Below are 16,972 nucleotides of genomic sequence, written 5' to 3' on the forward strand. Positions count from 1 at the left end.
TCAGGACATTCATCTACTCGAACATCAGCACTCTCAACAATTCTTTGTGTCCAGTTGTTGAAGCATTTGTAGGCCTTACTCTTGGTGGAATAGCCAAGAAATATGCCTTCATCGCTCTTAGCTTCAAAGTTGCTTATATAATTACCTCTTTTAATAAAACATTGGCTACCAAATATCTTAAAATAGCTAACATCGGGTCATCTTCCATACCAATATTCATAAGGGGTCTTGTCCTTACCTCTCTTCACGAGAACTCGGTTCATTGTGTAGACAGTTGTACTTATAGCTTCTTTCCAAAATGTTTTCGCTACACTTCCTTGTATCAACATTGTCCTAGCAACTTCAACCACTGACCGGTTGTTCCTCTCTATGATACCATTTTGTTGTGGTATCCTCGATGTAGAAAGTTGTCGCTTGATACCATTCTCATCACAATACATAGTGAATTTTACATAAGTAAATTCATCGCCTTGATCTGTTCTCAGACATTTTATCTTTTTGTCACTCTCTTTCTCAGCTAAGGCCCTAAATGCCTTGAACTTACCAAAAGTTTCATTCTTATCCTTCAAGAATGTGACCCATATCATCCTTGAACAATCATCAATGAAGATCATGAAATATTTGTCACCATGAATTCTTCTTGTTTTTATTGGTCCACATAGATCTGTATGAAACAAATCTAACAAGTGCTCTATTGAGAAGGACTTGCTCTTGAAAGTTGAAGAAGTCATATTTCCTAACTGACATTCTTTACAAAGAGCATTAACCGGTTTGTCTAGCTGAGGTAGACCTCTTACAGTCTTAGACGTGCTCACTTTAACAATGTTATCAAAGTTTATATGACAAAATCTCCTATGCCAAAGCCAGCTATCATTTATCTTTACAATCAAACAGTTGCTAACTTTAGGTTTAAGATGAAATAGATTACCTCTGGTTTGTTTCCTAGTTGCAATCAAGTCACCTTTGTTGTCAAAGATTTTGCACATACCATTTCTAAACTCCAGTGGGTATCCTTTGTCATTAAGTTGTGCCACACTCAGAAGATTGTTCTTTAGACCTTCAACCCAATAGACATCGTCAGCACTGCTCTTCCCATTAAGAGAAATAACTCCCTTACTTTTAACCATACAGGGTGAGTCATTGTCAAATCTGACAACACCACCGTCAAATTCCTTCAAGAAAAGAAATTTGCTCCGATTACTAGTCATATGATGTGAACAACCAATATCAATGATCCAATCATCAGAGTTATCCATCTTGGACACTAATGTCTTTTGATCTGATATCTCTTCCTTAATTGCTACAAACACAATATCTTCACTAGCATCATCATCAGTAATATCACTGTCAACAGCTATAAGACAATCTCTCTTGCCTTTACCCTTATACTTCTTGAATTTGTCTCTCTTGTGTTCATTTTCACCATTAGGACAATTAGCTTCTATATGACCAATCTTGTTGCATACAAAACATTTTAAAGGTAGTTTACCTCTGTATTTCCCAATGCCTCTAGGTAGTCGTTTTGCCAACAATGCTTCAAGCTCCACTAAATTGTCTTCATCATTAGCATCTCTGTTGGATCTAGATTCATAGCTATGACAAGTATCTCTACTTTTTCTCACAGATGGATTAGAAACAAAAGCTCTGAATGCAAATTCTGATTTCTGTACACTACCATCATAGCCATTTAATTCAAAAGCAATAAGTTTGTCAATGATAGAGTCAAGAGTTACCTTAGTTTTGTCAATGGACTTCAGCTCCTGAATAGCTGCAACTCGGATAGCATAGACTGGTAGTAGGGTTCTCAATACCTTACTGATCACTGTGGCATCTTCCACTTTCCCTCCTACACTCTTTATTTCACCATCTCTTTTATCCTTTGACCATACTACTGGATATTTTCACCTTCAGACATTCTCATGTCATCAAACTTTCCTCTTAGGCTCTCTTCTTTAGCAATCTTAACATGTTCATCACCGCTATAAATCTCTTCAAGTTTTTTCCATACTTCATATGCAGTTTCAAGACCATGAACATCTACATATTCAACATCAGACATGGAACTTATAATAGCCTCCAATGCTTGATGATTTTCTTTATGTTCTTTCTTTTGATCATTAATCAGAGTTCCAGTAGGTGCTACATATTGAGTTTCTACATGATCCCAATACTAACTTCCAAGACTTGATGTAAATCTTCATTCTGTCGTTCCATATCCTATAGTTATCTTTGTTGAACTTCGAACCTTCCTTCTTCATCATGATCTACAAGATCTTTTCCTCAAGCTGTTAGAATTTAGGTTAAAGAGCACTTGAGACGCTCTGATACCAATTGATGGTATGATGAAAGAATAAGTATCCGATAGATTACTAAAAGGGGGGTGGTGAATCAGTAAACTGAAAAACTGATACAAACTTCCCAAACTCAAATTCAAAGTCACAAAGTAAACTTTCACTATCAAGACCAATACTCATAAGAATACTCAACATCAACATTAACATCAACCGGTTAACTGTTATACCAACTTAACAGTAAACATCATTCAACTTGTAAATATCAACATACTTCATCTCTCAATGATTCCAGTTATCATGTCTTATTTGAAGTTAACCAAATCACCAAATAAGATCATAACCACAAAAACATTCACCACTTGACACAAATATTTATACGTGAAAAACCCAAATAGGTAAAAACTACAGTGAGATGAAACTCACAAGATAACTATCTAAACTCTTTTGAAATTCGCCCTGTTAGGAGCCAAGCCTGTTAAAGTTTTTACAATAAGTCATGTTAAGAACTAATTCTATTAAGAATCACCCAGTTAAGGGATTTACAAAATACCTTGATGAAAAGCAAAATACCCTATAAGAGTAACCTCAGTAGAGGGTTTGAGAATCCAAGCTAATGGACCACCTTGTTAGAGGATTTAGGAGTAACCAAGCTTGTTAGAGCTTACCCGGTTAGGGGATTTCACTTCTGTTGTAATTGTTAGAAAACAACAGGTTTTTTTTATCTGTCTTAATAGCACTACATTTGCTTGATCAGATACTTTTAAGCTTCAATCTGCCTTTACACAAATTGCAGATCCATTCTCCGATTAGGCAACCACACACTCCACTAATTCTGCCAACTTTGTCAACTCCTATTATAAACAACTTCATTGACCTTAAATACAAATCAATTAGGTCGGTAACACAACAAAAAATAACTCTCTCATAGAGATTACAAACAAATCGGTTCAAGTGTGACCGTTGGATTTACATAGAAATCAATACATATTCTTCAAGAAAATTTAAACCGCTCCATGATCACCGCTTCATCGGACTTGTATCTCATCACGTGCTTTGTATTAGATGCAATCCACTTTGCTCATTCCCTAGACAAACAAACAAACACGCCAAAACAATCTGAACTTATCCTCATATAATGATCACACGTGTCTTCATCATTATCGCTCATCATTAGATCTTAAACCAACATACTTGATCGATTAGGGTTTAACAAAACAACAACTGGTAGGGTTTACTAGTTACACTTCATAGAAAGGTTTTTAACCTTATACACCAGTTTACCGATTTAACTCACAAACTAATATACCGATTTACAACATCTTCCTCAAAGTTCTTCCTACCGATTACAAGACAATATCAATAACAACAATAATATCAACAATATCATAAATACAATTACCGGTTCAATTGACATCAATGACAACATAACATATCATTAATGCAATCTTCATGCAAATGCCAACAATATCTGGATGACATCCTAGTGTTTAGCAAGACAAAGGAGGAGCACCTAAAACATTTGGATATGGTCTTGAGGAGGTTGAATGAAGAGAACTAATGATAAACATGGAAAAATGTGTGTTTTTGCAGGAAGAACTAACTTACTTTGGGTTTGTGATTTCTAGAGGAAATCTGAAAAATGGATGCTAATAAAGTGAATGTCATTCTCACATGGCTAACTCCTAGAACAATTGGTGATGTAAGGAGTTTTCATGGCCTTGCTACCTTTTATAGAAAATTTATTAGGAATTTTAACCAGATTTGTGTTCCCATGTTAGAGACCATCAGGGGTGAACAAAAGTGCAAATTTTCATGGACCAAGGAGGCGGATGAAGCATTTGAAATGTTGAAGAAAAAGGTATCCCAACAACCGGTTCTTACCTTACCTAATTTTGACAAAATATTTTAGATTGAATGTGATGCAAGTCATTTGGCAATAGGTGCAGTACTCAAGCCAGGAAGGTAGACCAATTGCATTTTTTAGTGAAAAGTTGAATGATGCTAAAAAGAAATATTCTTGCCATTATTTGGAGATGTATGCATTAGTCCAAGCACTAAAGAAGTGGAGGCATTATTTGCTTCCCAAAGAGTTTCTTGTGCATACAGATAATCAAGCACTGAGCTTCCTAAATAGTCAGGAGAAATTGAGCCATAAACATATGAAGTGGGTTGAGTCCATTCAGACCTACACATTTGCAATCAAACACAAGAAGTGTCTTCAAACAAAGTTGCAGATGCTCTTAGCAGGAGGGCACTCACAGTTTCAGAAATCCAGTTGGAGAGTGTGGGAGTTGATTCCCTCAAGGGTATGTATGTTGCAAATGAAGATTTCAAAGACAAAGGGTATGTATGTATGTATGCACTGAGTTTGGTAGCAGGTATCATTTAGAGTATTATGATTATTTGATTCAAGATGGTCTTCTTTTCAAAGGATGTCATTTATGCATCCCTAAATGTTCAATGAGGGATAACACAATTAAGGAGAAGCATAGTGGTTGCATGGGAGGACACTTTGGGCTAAACAAAACTCTTGAGTTGGTGAAAAGATTTTATCACTGGCCTAAATTGCAGAAAGATGTCAAAAAATTTGTGGATTCATGTGTTGTGTGCCAAAAGGCCAAGGGGACAACAACAAATGCAGGACTATACCAACCATTGACCATTCCTTCAAGACCTTGGGAAAGTGTGAGCATGGACTTTGTGATGTGTGGTTGTTGACAAGTTTAGCAAGATGGCACATTTCTTGTTATGCAAGAGCACAAGTGATGCTACATATGTTGCAAACCTTTTCTTTAATGAGGTTGTGAGAATACATGGTCTACCCTTGAACATTGTGTCAGATAGAAATGTGAAATTTGTAGGGCATTTTTGGAGGACTTTATGGAGAAGTTAGGCAAAAACTTGTCTTTTAGTTCAACTTATCATCCCCAAACAAATGCCCAAACAGAAGTGGTCAATAGGTCACTTGGAAACTTGTTAAGGTGCCTCACCAAGCAGCATGGTGAAAAGTGTGATTCCATCCTCTCCCAAGCAGAATATGCTTATGACTCTGTCAATAGGAGTACAGGAAGAAGCCCTTTCCAAATTGTCTATGGGTTGAATCCAAGAGGTGTGCTGGAATTGAGAAACCTATCCTCAACTGAACATATCAATGCTTGTGGAGAAGAATTTGTTGAAGGGATAAAGGAGATTCATGACCAAGTCAGGATGCAATTGCAAAAAAAGTACAAAGAAGTACAAGGAGCAGGCTGACAAGAGAAAGAGAGATGTGCAGTTCCAAATTGGAGACATGGTATGGGCGAATCTGAAAAAGGAGAGATTGTCAAAAGGGAAACACACAAAGCTCATGATGAAGAAAGTTGGACCTTGTCAAATACTCAAAAAGTTTGGAAACAATGCATATGAAATCCAATTACCTTCAGATATAGGAATATCCCCAATCTTTAATGATGCAAATCTGACACCATTCAAAGGTACAGGGCAGGAAGATGGTACATTCCCGATGGAAGACGCTGCAGACATCCTCAAAGACTTTACAAGTCAAGGGCCACCCAAACTTGAAAGGATCTTGTACACCAAGATTGTGAAGAAAACTAGGAGTAAGGTCTACAAATAATAACTTGTCAAGTGGCAAGGACTCGCTGAGGCAGATGCAATATGGATAGATGAAGACCAGAGATAAAGAAACATGGGACTACATTGTAGGAACTCATCTCAAGTGGACTTGAGATTCAACCACCCATGTTGTATGATGCAGGTGCACCCAAAGATACAAATGAAGCCTAAAGAGTCTAATATCTCCCATGAGGTGAAAATAATCATATGTAATAGGTTGATAGATTTGTGAGTCAATAAGACCTAATTGATGTAAGGCATTGTCATGGTTGCATTTTATAAGCATGAGTCAAGCAATAAATAATAAATATTGGCCTTAAAAACATCAGACCAATTCTTGGAATAGGCCGAATACACCTTGGAGACGCCAAATTTGAAAAGTGCAAGTTGACAACTTTTGTTGTCATTGCAAAATGTTGTAAAAAGGGGTAGCTAAACGTCCAACAATTCTGAAGTTTGAAAAGTAGTTGGAAACCGTTATGGAGGCTATATTTAAGCCCACTTGGATCGATCTTGGGTGGTTGTTGAAGTTGTTGAAATTGGAGATGTTTTTGAGTTTTGAAGCAATACAATATACTTGGAAATTACTATAATTTAAATTGCGTTAACTGTGTTGGAGTTTTGGAGCAATACAATATACTTGGAGATTACTATAAGTTAACGCATGCGTTAACACCATCCGAAAACTTTAATTTGTTAACAATAAAAACAATAGTACAAATTCATGGAATGAATTTCACATTAACAGCTGAGTCAATGCTAAACAGGATCTCATATCCTGTTTGTTAGCAATATTAACAAAAATTACTGTACAATTTCTAACATGCTCCAAAATAATGAAATGCATACAAAAACAAGAGGTTTTGAATTGTCATGTCACTAATCAAATAATTCAGCACTGCCATGACTAATCTCTTAATTACAACCTCAGACAAGAGACAATAATAATAGGTAACAGATCCTATTCAATTCGCGCTTGCTCTGGCCTTTTAATTGGCACTTGTGTTGTTGCCTACTAAACTTACCTACTCTCGACAATTTTAGTCCGAATTCATTCATAAACCTTCATACTTTCCTTGAGAACCCTAACAAGGGTAGATAGTTTCATACGTTAGGACCGGTTATATAAATAAACAAAATTATATCATCTCTGAAATGGCTATAAATTCCACTGAAACGACCAGTGAGACCGGTGAGACCAAGCACTAACTCCAAATAGTTGCATTTAATTTCATCCATAAACCTCCCAATAGTTCATGTAATCTTATTTGCTTACATCTTACAGGGGCATGAAGCTTTAAATCTACAGTAACAAAGCCACTTCAACTAAAGTCATGGCAAAAATATTAGAATATACACCAACTCCACAAGGGCTAGAAGTAATTGCCAATTACCCCACCACTGACGGGTATACCGCTTAACCAATTCATAAGATATTTTTTATAATATTTGTACCTAATGTATAATCCATAAGGTCCTTCAAAAATGATAAGTACTAGCAATTTGCACCTCATCATTTATTAGCAGACCCTAAACAATAACTTCGAACATTCAAGTTTGAATCCCTAATGAAGCTAATTTTGGAAAAACAATTCCAACATAAAATTTACATAAAAACAATTCCAACAAAAAATTACATAAAAAACAATTCCAAGATAGAAACACATAACAAGTGTCCATGATAACTTGAATTGAGGCCTGCGCACCCATTTGATTACCATTAAAATAAATAGTACCTTCCATTTGTTAAAGCTAATTCAATATTACCTGCGACATAGACAAATCATAATTCTCATAGTTAACAATACCTAAAACATTGATGACTGATACTAACAAGACCTAAAACATTTTATTTTTTTAAGACAATTTTAATCAAAATTTGTTAACAAATCCATACAATAACAGAATTCAAATTCCCGTGATTAAACTTCTCAAAGCTTCTAAATGCCAATTGTGTCCCTTAATGAACCACTTAAACAATCAGCTCATGATCGTGGCTTCTCCTTTTTCTCCTTAAAAAGAGCTAACAATGATACACCAGACACCTTAACAACCTTAAATCGAACTCCAGGAATATCTCCCACCGCGTGCCCTTTTCGCCCAAATCCAGCAATCAGCACCTCATCATTTTCTTCGATGTAGTTCAAACAACCATCATTGGGAACAAAAGCAGCAATCTTCTTTCCATTCTTGATAAGCTGAACTCTTGCACACTTTCGAATAGCAGAATTAGGCTGCTTAGCCTCAATACCTATTTTCTCAAGGACAATGCCCTTAGCATGAGAAGAACCAGCAAAGGGTTTCTTCCACTCGTTACCAAGATGGCTCTTCTTGTAAGCCTTGTCTGCCCACAGCTGCCGCCTCCTGTGGGTCTTCAGCTTACGCCCCGCTCCCATACCACGTGTCTTCCCCATATTGGCTAGATTGATATCACTTCAAACCCTGCAACTATGTCGACTACCTTCAAGTGCCACTCAGAGGTATGGCCTGGTCTTCCTCGTTTGACCTAAGACATTGATGAATCATAATAAGATAAAAAGCGCCTTCACGCATTCACCAAATCCATGTATAACCTGATTCAGCATTACCTAAGATATTGACTAATCATACTTCTCATCGTAACAAGACCTACAACATTGATGACCATGAAAATAAAGAGTAAACTTCAAATTTACTTACATCAAAATATTAACTTGAACCAAAAACTGCTCCCATTTGACAATTAAAATAAAAAGTTAACCTCAACAATTCACCATATTCATGTCAAACCTAATTCAACATTATCTAACACGATGACGAATCATATATTTTCATTGTAATATGACCTAAACATTGACGATCATTAAAATAAAGAGCAACTTCAAGCATTCACCACATTCATGTTAAACCTGATTCAGCGTCATTGACGAATATTCTTCTCATAGTGAATATCATTGAAGAATCATATTCTCATCATAAGCAAGCTTTCCTCTGATAAGACCGCAGCACAAACTTAAAAATAATTCCTAGAAAACGTAATCTACAACAGCCTCTACTCATATCATAGATACATGACAATTCTGCTTATAAATATATAGGTGGCAGTTATACTTTCATTAAACAACAAAAAATATAATACTGGCTGCACAGACAAGTACAAGAAAATCCACCAATCTAACTGGAAGTTATAAGCTTAACAAATCAAAATATCATTTTCTTCCAGTTACCAATTAGCTAAACGATACAGATCAATTGACAACGTTTTCTATTTATTGACAGCATTACTCAACAAGAAACACTCTCCAAAAAGCAACGTTGTCAACAAATAGAAACGTACAATATCAGAGAAGAAATCCTCCTCCTAGTGCATCTCCAGAGTTGTGTATTATTGAGTTACAATTCAAATTTCAGAAGATCATTAAAATTAATACTTGGACAGACTGAATACCACTCTGAATAAATTTCACAGATGGTATGGCTCTAAACAAGTGACTTTACGAAAGTATAACCCTAAGCAAGTGAATTTGAAAGAGTACCATTTGAGTTTGACTGAAACGTTACCCCTCAATGTGCAAGTTTATAAGAAAAAATAACAGTGAATAAATGCATCATGTAACTTTGCAGCAAGGATAGACCTCAGCAAATGATTTTGGGCAGAATACCATTGCGGTTGACTAAAACGATACCCTACCCCTCAATGTGAGTTTAACAGAACAAATAACACTGACTGAATTTGATAGAAGGGATTTCTCCTCGGCCAGCTACTTCGACAGAAAGGATAAAGTTCAACAAGAGGCTTAGACATACCCTTCCTTGGTCATGGCTACTAAGCTCACTTCCACTGGACCACTAGTAAAGGCGAAATAACCAGTTTTCAAAAACAAAAAGAGGATATTGCAATTTACTATTAGAAAAAAATAAATTAAGATATTGTTAAACAAAACACCTTAAGAAACAAGGAACCTAAAAGCATTATGAATTAAGCTATGTTACCCCGAGTTTCCGGTACGGTGACGGGTGTACGTGTTGTTGAAATTCCTGTAGCTGCGAGATAGTTCTTCTATCTGTGGTCCGTTCAAGCTCCGATTTCTTATGTGCGAAACTTCTCAAGGCATCTTCTTCATCTTTGTATTAGTGGTTGCCATTTGTGTTTGTGTCCTGCGTTGGCAGCTGTTTCTATCTGATGTGGAGTTATATTGCGTTGGCATCCATTCCTATTCTGTGTGGATTTCATCCGTTGCCTTCCCCTCTTGTCGGTGGTGTAACCGCTCATTATGCGTGCTCATGTTTTTCCCTTCGTGAAGAGTAATGGTCGACTTATGGGGTATGCGATGAGATTTTGCACCGGTGATTCTTTCACCTCTTATAAGAGACATATTATTACGGATCATAGGTCGACATATATATCATCGAAGAAAGATATTATATTCAGTCTCTCAGTATATAGAAAATATCAGAGACTCTTGTGAAAAATCAGTAACTCTTCGTGAGTCTTTATATTGTGAATGTTGATCTGAGAGTGGTATCGTTATTACTTGTTATGAGAATCACATTTTTTGTACTCAGTCCTGTGAGTTTCAAGAGGCTGTCACTGTTCTGTTTCTACAGTCTGGAAATTGTATCTGTAAAGGAAGTATCTAAAGCTTATTGAGTGCCGATTGAAGTCGTCAATAATTCTTGTATTTGTTTTAGAGAACTCAATACAGATATTATTTTTGTGGGCTGGGTTTTTCACCCTCAAGTGGAGGGTTTTCTCAGGATAAATTCTGTGAATCTTGTTTCAGTTTTCTATATTCTGGTTCAAGTTTTAACATGGAATCAGAGCATTTCCTCCTATGGAACCTAACCGCTTGAAGGTAGATCATGTGCTTTTGTCTTAGGATGAGCACTGCAGCTTAGCATTCTGACACACCTTGCTGCAGGTGGATTTCTGTCGCATTTATGTGGTTGGTCCATCACTTTGCTGTGGATGGTATTAACAACAGTTCTTCAGATGATGCTTAATCTATGCACGGGGCAGATATTGTGGATAGATGATGAGTGATGGCGAGGGCCAAAAGCCACACAGCCATCAGATCGTCGCTAGGTGCTTCGGAGTGATCAATCCAAGTGAATGGAAATTCCATTGCTGAGCAAAATTATAAAAGGATGATGAGAGAGTGCATTCAAGGAAGGAAGACCTTGATGGTGGTTGCCATGAAATTGAGTTGATGACTGTAGACACTTTCTTGACGAGGAGGAATTACTATTCAGAAGGAGCCTTGCTTCAGCTTCAAAGGGAGCTTGACTTTCTGCTTCAGAGGGAGTCTGATTCTTTCAGCTTCAGAGGAAGCCACATCTTTTTGTTAATGAGTTCTTCTCTGTGAGGGAGAAGTTCGAGGTGCAATCCCTTGTTAATGAATTCTCTGCGAGAGAAGTTCAAGGTGAAATCCCTTGTTCCACCCTCTCCACCCTCTGGGAGTAGCCATGGTGGAAGTCATGTGTGTGACTCTATGACTTTATTTTCTATTTTCTGATTCACCCTCTAGAAGTAGCTATGGTAAATATTGTTATGCTAAGATAACATTTTTATTTGAAAAAATCTGTGATGAGTTTTTTATTGGCATTCTTCTGATTGCAGCTTTGTGTACTTGTCATGTGATGACATAATGAAGAACTCCCTCTTGCTAAGAGGAAGTGTTGAAGTTCCTGTAGCTGCGAGAGAGTTCTTCTATCTGTGGTCCGTTCAAGCTCCGATTTCTTATGTGCGAAACTTCTCGAGGCATCTTCTTCATCTTTGTATTAGTTGTTGTCGTTTGTGTTTGTGTCCTGCGTTGGCAGCTGTTTCTATCCGATGTGGAGTTATATTGCGTTGGCATCCGTTCCTATTCCGTGTGGATTTCGTCCGTTGCCTTCCCCTCTTGTCGATGGTGTAACCGCTCATTATGCATGCTCGTGTTTTTCCCTTCGTGAAGAGTAATGGTCGACTTATGGGGTATGCGATGAGACTTTGCACCAGTGATTCTTTCACCTCTTATAAGAGACATATTATTACAAATCGTAGGTCAACATATATATCATCGAAGAAAGATATTATATTCAGTATCTCAGTATATAGAAAATATCAGAGACTCTTGTGAAAAATCAGTAACTCTTCTTGAGTCTTTAATTTTATATTGTGAATATTGATCTGAGATTGGTATAGTTATTACTTGTTATGAGAATCACATTTTTTGTACTCAGTCCTGTGAGTTTCGAGAGGCTGTCACTATTCTGTTTCTACAGTCTAGAAGTTGTATCTGTAAAGGAAGTATCTCAAGCTTATTGAGTGTCGATTGAAGTCATCAATAATTCTTGTATTTGTTTTAAAGAACTCAATAAAGATATTATTTTTGTGGACTGGGTTTTTCACCCTCAAGTGGAGGGTTTTCCCACGATAAATTATGTATATCTTGTTTCAGTTTTCTGGTTCAAGTTTTAACACATGTTTTTGAGACGGTGATATTTTTTTGCCAATTTTGGGGATGGCTAGGGGACAGCAAAGGGGACAACTACATAGAAATAGGAAAATCTAAAATATTCATATGAAAACATAGATAAAACATGTACATACATTATAGAACCTTAACATATAAGAACTAGCAGAGTTCTTAAGACAAATTTGTGTTAAATTGAGAGTTAAAGTCAAATTGCTTATAACATCATTGTCAAAATTCACTGTCTATATGCAGAATTTATGGGGATGTACCCTAAGAGTCCCCTGTCCCCAAGACATCCCCAGGACGTGGACATCTGGAAAAAACCAGGTATGTGTCCTTGGGTAACATAGGAATTAAGCAAAAGATGCATCACAATTCCATTCACATGCCCACAGGCATAATGATATCAAGAGGCACAAGAGCAACAAATGTAACCCAGTACTATGAATGTTTTGATTGGCAACAAAAATAAAAGAGGAGAATGGACTATAAAATCGTTATTTTCCAAATCAAAAGCACTGCAAAGAGCCTTCCCAGTTCACGATCCTGACTTCACATTACACCATTCATCTTAGAAATCAGAAACTGTAACTGAATTACTCCAGCAGGGGCAAAGAAAACAACATTCACAATAAAATAATGGACAGAGATAACCCAACGAACAAACAAAATACAATCCTTTGAATTAACAACAGTAACGTCTTTCCTAAGTTTTCCATCTCAAATCAGGCGACTTTTAGACTAATCACAAATCGGACTTACTAGTACAGGTAGCACTATAAAACACTTACATTGTTTCCAAACAACGCAAGTCAGAGTCTCATATAAAGGCTTATAAATGTGTCTCTAATTAGAAGCCAATATTATCGGTCCAAAGTATTTCATCGCCCTTACCAAAAATATAAAACTATAAACAGCAAACAATTGATAGATTCATTAAAGGTCTGAACAAGCTAAAGGCAATAATCCACACAGAAAACGTCTCGGCTGGTACGAAAAATTTATTCCTCATCGATCATTAGATCTTCAAAATTTGACAATCGTGAGCCTCATGAAAATACCGAAGACAAAAATCTATCAAAAGCCATAACTAAGTAACTTAATATAAAAGCAATGAAAACACACACAAATGTTTTGACATGAAATTTTTTGAAAATTTAAGTGTTTGAGGTCTCAGACATCCAAGGAAGAATTGAATAGCACAAGCTCTCAAGCCTTGCGAAGGCGAAAGCTCTTAGGCAGCCACTGCGAATGTTTTGAGAAACAAGCCTTTCCTATCTCATCATCGACCTCATTTTTACCCTAACTTATTGCCAACTAATCTTGATCCATATTTGTAAAATATTACCCAACTAAACACATCTCATGAACTTGAACTATACAGAACACCATTGCAGCCTCTTACGGATGAAAATGAACCTATGAAATTCGAAAACAACCGACCCTGGATGAAAAGATGAATGAAACACAACAACAATCAAGTCAAAGAAGTGAATACCTTAGTTACAGATGACTATGCGCGCAAGCAATCAGGCCGTTTATCGAAACATTCAAGAAAGAGAACGAAAAAGTTTGCTAACACAATAAATAACAGTTTGCTTCTTCGTGTAAAGAAGAAACCCTAACTAGACCCCACACAATCTTTTGAACCCTAACCTTTATCTTTCAAACTCTAACCCTAACCCTCGTAGATGTGTCGTCGATTTATCTTCGATTCGGTAAACCTTAACTCACGTAAGCCTGGGTTCATCCAACTTTTTATTACTAGCATGTAGACTAGCACTTGCACTTTAAGGAGGTGCAAGGGGATATAGGAAATAATAACTTTTGTTCGTAGTTGGTTATTTTGATATGTGATTTGTGCATAAAATAGTTTATTTTGAAAGATAAATAATTGAAATATTTATATATAATTTTTGTTGAGACATAAAAAAACTATCAATCTTATACATTTGGATTGTGAAGATGACTTTTTTCCTTGGTTGGTATGAATGAGTTTGAGGTTAGGTTTTTTTTTTTTTTTCTTTGATTTTGTTATGCATAGTGAAACAAGTAGTTAGTGTTTTTTTAGGAGGGATGCATGCATGGTTTTATATAGACTGTTTAAAAGTATATAAATGTGGAAGTTTGCGAAGCAAAGAAAGGAAGCATTAAGCATTTGATGTAGCAATTTTGGAATAGCAAGTAATAGGTTTTTTTGGTTTTTTTTGTATAGAATATAAAAGTGAAATTGCATACCTTTTACTCATTACAATGAGAGTTGTAGTCGAGACTCCTCCTTTTTTCTGATAATTGTGTATGGATTATTCTTCATTCTTGAATATCGATTAAAAGATAATGGTGGTTCTATACGGAGGTCCTTTATTGATTTAACCCTTGATATTGAAAAAAAAAAGTGTTAATTATATACATCATGTAGTAAAAAAAACAATTTGAGGGAAGGTAGTAGACACATTATTTTCATGAAATCAACTTAAATTGTAATATAAATAAATGTGACATTGTCTTGACACATATTATAACAAAAAATATAGAAATTTAATATATAGATATTTTTAAATATTTTTTGTACATATCATAAGCAATGAAGCTAGATCTAGGTACTATTATTGTGCATATCATTGATTTTGGCCAACAAGGAGTTGTTCTCTGCAACAAAATCTATCTTCTCAACTTTGGTGATTGTTGTTTTCATTCGACCTTGAACACTAGTTGAATCATTTGCAAATGAGATAGTGAAGATAAATTGCTTGAATAAAGCTTGCTTAATTATAGCCTCAACATTGATTTCTACTTCTCGGTTGAATTGTAGCATATATAAATCTATTGCAGAAATTCCAATGAGGTAGGTGGTTGCTTCTTCAAAAGCAATACCCCATAGTGTGCTTGTATGATCTGCTAGCTTTAATTGAAGTATATATCTGCAAATGCAATTTACAAATGTAGCCTTACACTTAGAACAATTCCATGTCTTATCATCATTCTACACAACTCTTTTTTTACATTGTTTACCATCTATCTCAAGTGGGCAAGATGGATAAAAAATTGAATTTGATTTTATGAATTGTATTGTTGCTTTTACAATGTATTGAACGGGTTTTTTTGAATGCAAAGCTTGTTCTTTAATATCAACAATTGTATTCCTTGTAATTTGTAGGGGCACATCTATTGTTTATGTTGATGATGAAATAACAACACCCCCATTTTGTTCAAACCATGATTTTAGTTGTTTTGTTTCTTCTATGCTTGGGTCTATAAAAAGGTAGGAACTAGCCAAAGTGCTTATGACCTTTCTATTATACTCAGTGACTTGTCCACTTTTAATTGCAAGCACAACAACATGAGTGGTACATTTCTTGCAGTTGTGTACCTTCCTTTTGAGTGGTTGGACCCCATAAAGTAACATTAACAGTACATGAAGACATATCCATTAGCTTGATGCTTCTTCTAAGAACTTTTGTGCCATCCCTCCTTCTTATACTAGAGCTTGGATCTACGCAAATGACTATTCCAATAACATCGACAAGACAATTATTGGTCATTTGCACAATTTCATGTAGAGGTTTGAAAGAGAATTGATGTTTTGGAATGGTAAGGTCATCATCCGATAGAGAAACCTTTGAATCGTCTTGTAGGCAAATTTCAATTTGGCTATTCAGTTTGTTGTACAACCTATTTGTTGGCTTAACAGTTCCACCTGTTATTGTATATATAGCTCCAAGTTGAATATTCATGTAATGAAGGTTTGCAATTTCATTGAAAGAAGTGATATGTACCTCAGTGTTCTCATAGTCTATAATCTCAAAAGAAAAGACGTGTCCTTGTCCCTGTGGTTTGTTGGAGTGGTGCATTTCTTTTTTTATTGTAACACGGCCCTTTATAAGCCACCTTGTTTGAAATGGATTCAAACTTCTAATAGGAGTAATAGTGGAGGGGAGGGTTTTTGCCTATAAGGATGGTGATATTCCAAACAACGGCCTTTGAGGAGGTAGTTTTGGTACTCTATCATCCTCAACAGTCGCTATACATGGAGTGTCTGAGCTTGTTGCATGTAGTTGTAGGTCGTTGTCTTTGAAAAGGTAGGTGGGTTTACCAATAATATCATGGTGCACGCAAGTGATTTCTAGTTCGAAGATGACAATCCACCTATATCAGTATATAAAAAGAAGTGTTAGAAAGTGGAATATATTCTAAATGATGGGTTTATGAATGTCATTTTTGTTATAAGTGAATAATTTTTTTTTTGACTAAGTTAACTAAAGGCATTGCTCACCTTGACTTGCAAATAGTTGGGCAACTATAGCCTATGAGCAACACGATAGATCCTTCAAGGATCTCTTTTGATGTCACATATTGATTATACTTTTTTTGGAATTGTTGCCTTTTGTTTATGAACTCCATCATAAAGATTCATTTTGTATTGAGTTGTTGATTTAAGGCTATCCTCAATCTCAGCGATGTGTACAACTTGAAGATGTGGTTGTATTTGAGGGTTCCCATCATTGATTTTTTTTATTGCATTTTCAGTCAAAGAATGCATTTTCACTTCTTGTGGTAATTTTCCCTATAAAAGATACATAAAATTCACAAATATTATGTTGTGAGAGTAACATATAATATTGGATC

General features: G+C 35.9%; 1 protein-coding gene and 1 non-coding gene across 2 annotated transcripts; both read right to left on the reverse strand.

Annotated features, from left to right (window-relative positions):
• Positions 1-7,591: 7,591 nt before the first annotated feature.
• LOC131076139 (small ribosomal subunit protein uS12) lies at positions 7,592-14,068 on the reverse strand. The gene is made up of 2 exons (XM_058013202.2): positions 13,845-14,068; positions 7,592-8,415 (listed from the first exon to the last, which is right to left on the reverse strand). The coding sequence occupies exon 2, from the start codon at positions 8,321-8,323 to the stop codon at positions 7,895-7,897; it is 429 nt and encodes a 142-aa protein (XP_057869185.1). The 5' UTR covers positions 8,324-8,415; positions 13,845-14,068; the 3' UTR covers positions 7,592-7,894.
• On the reverse strand, positions 13,516-13,637 carry LOC131076169 (small nucleolar RNA SNORD14). The gene has a single exon (XR_009113326.2). It is a non-coding gene; the product is annotated as a small nucleolar RNA SNORD14 (small nucleolar RNA).
• Positions 14,069-16,972: the final 2,904 nt, after the last annotated feature.

Source organism: Cryptomeria japonica, chromosome 10, assembly GCF_030272615.1.
Source record: "Cryptomeria japonica chromosome 10, Sugi_1.0, whole genome shotgun sequence".
Lineage (NCBI taxonomy): Eukaryota > Viridiplantae > Streptophyta > Pinopsida > Cupressales > Cupressaceae > Cryptomeria > Cryptomeria japonica.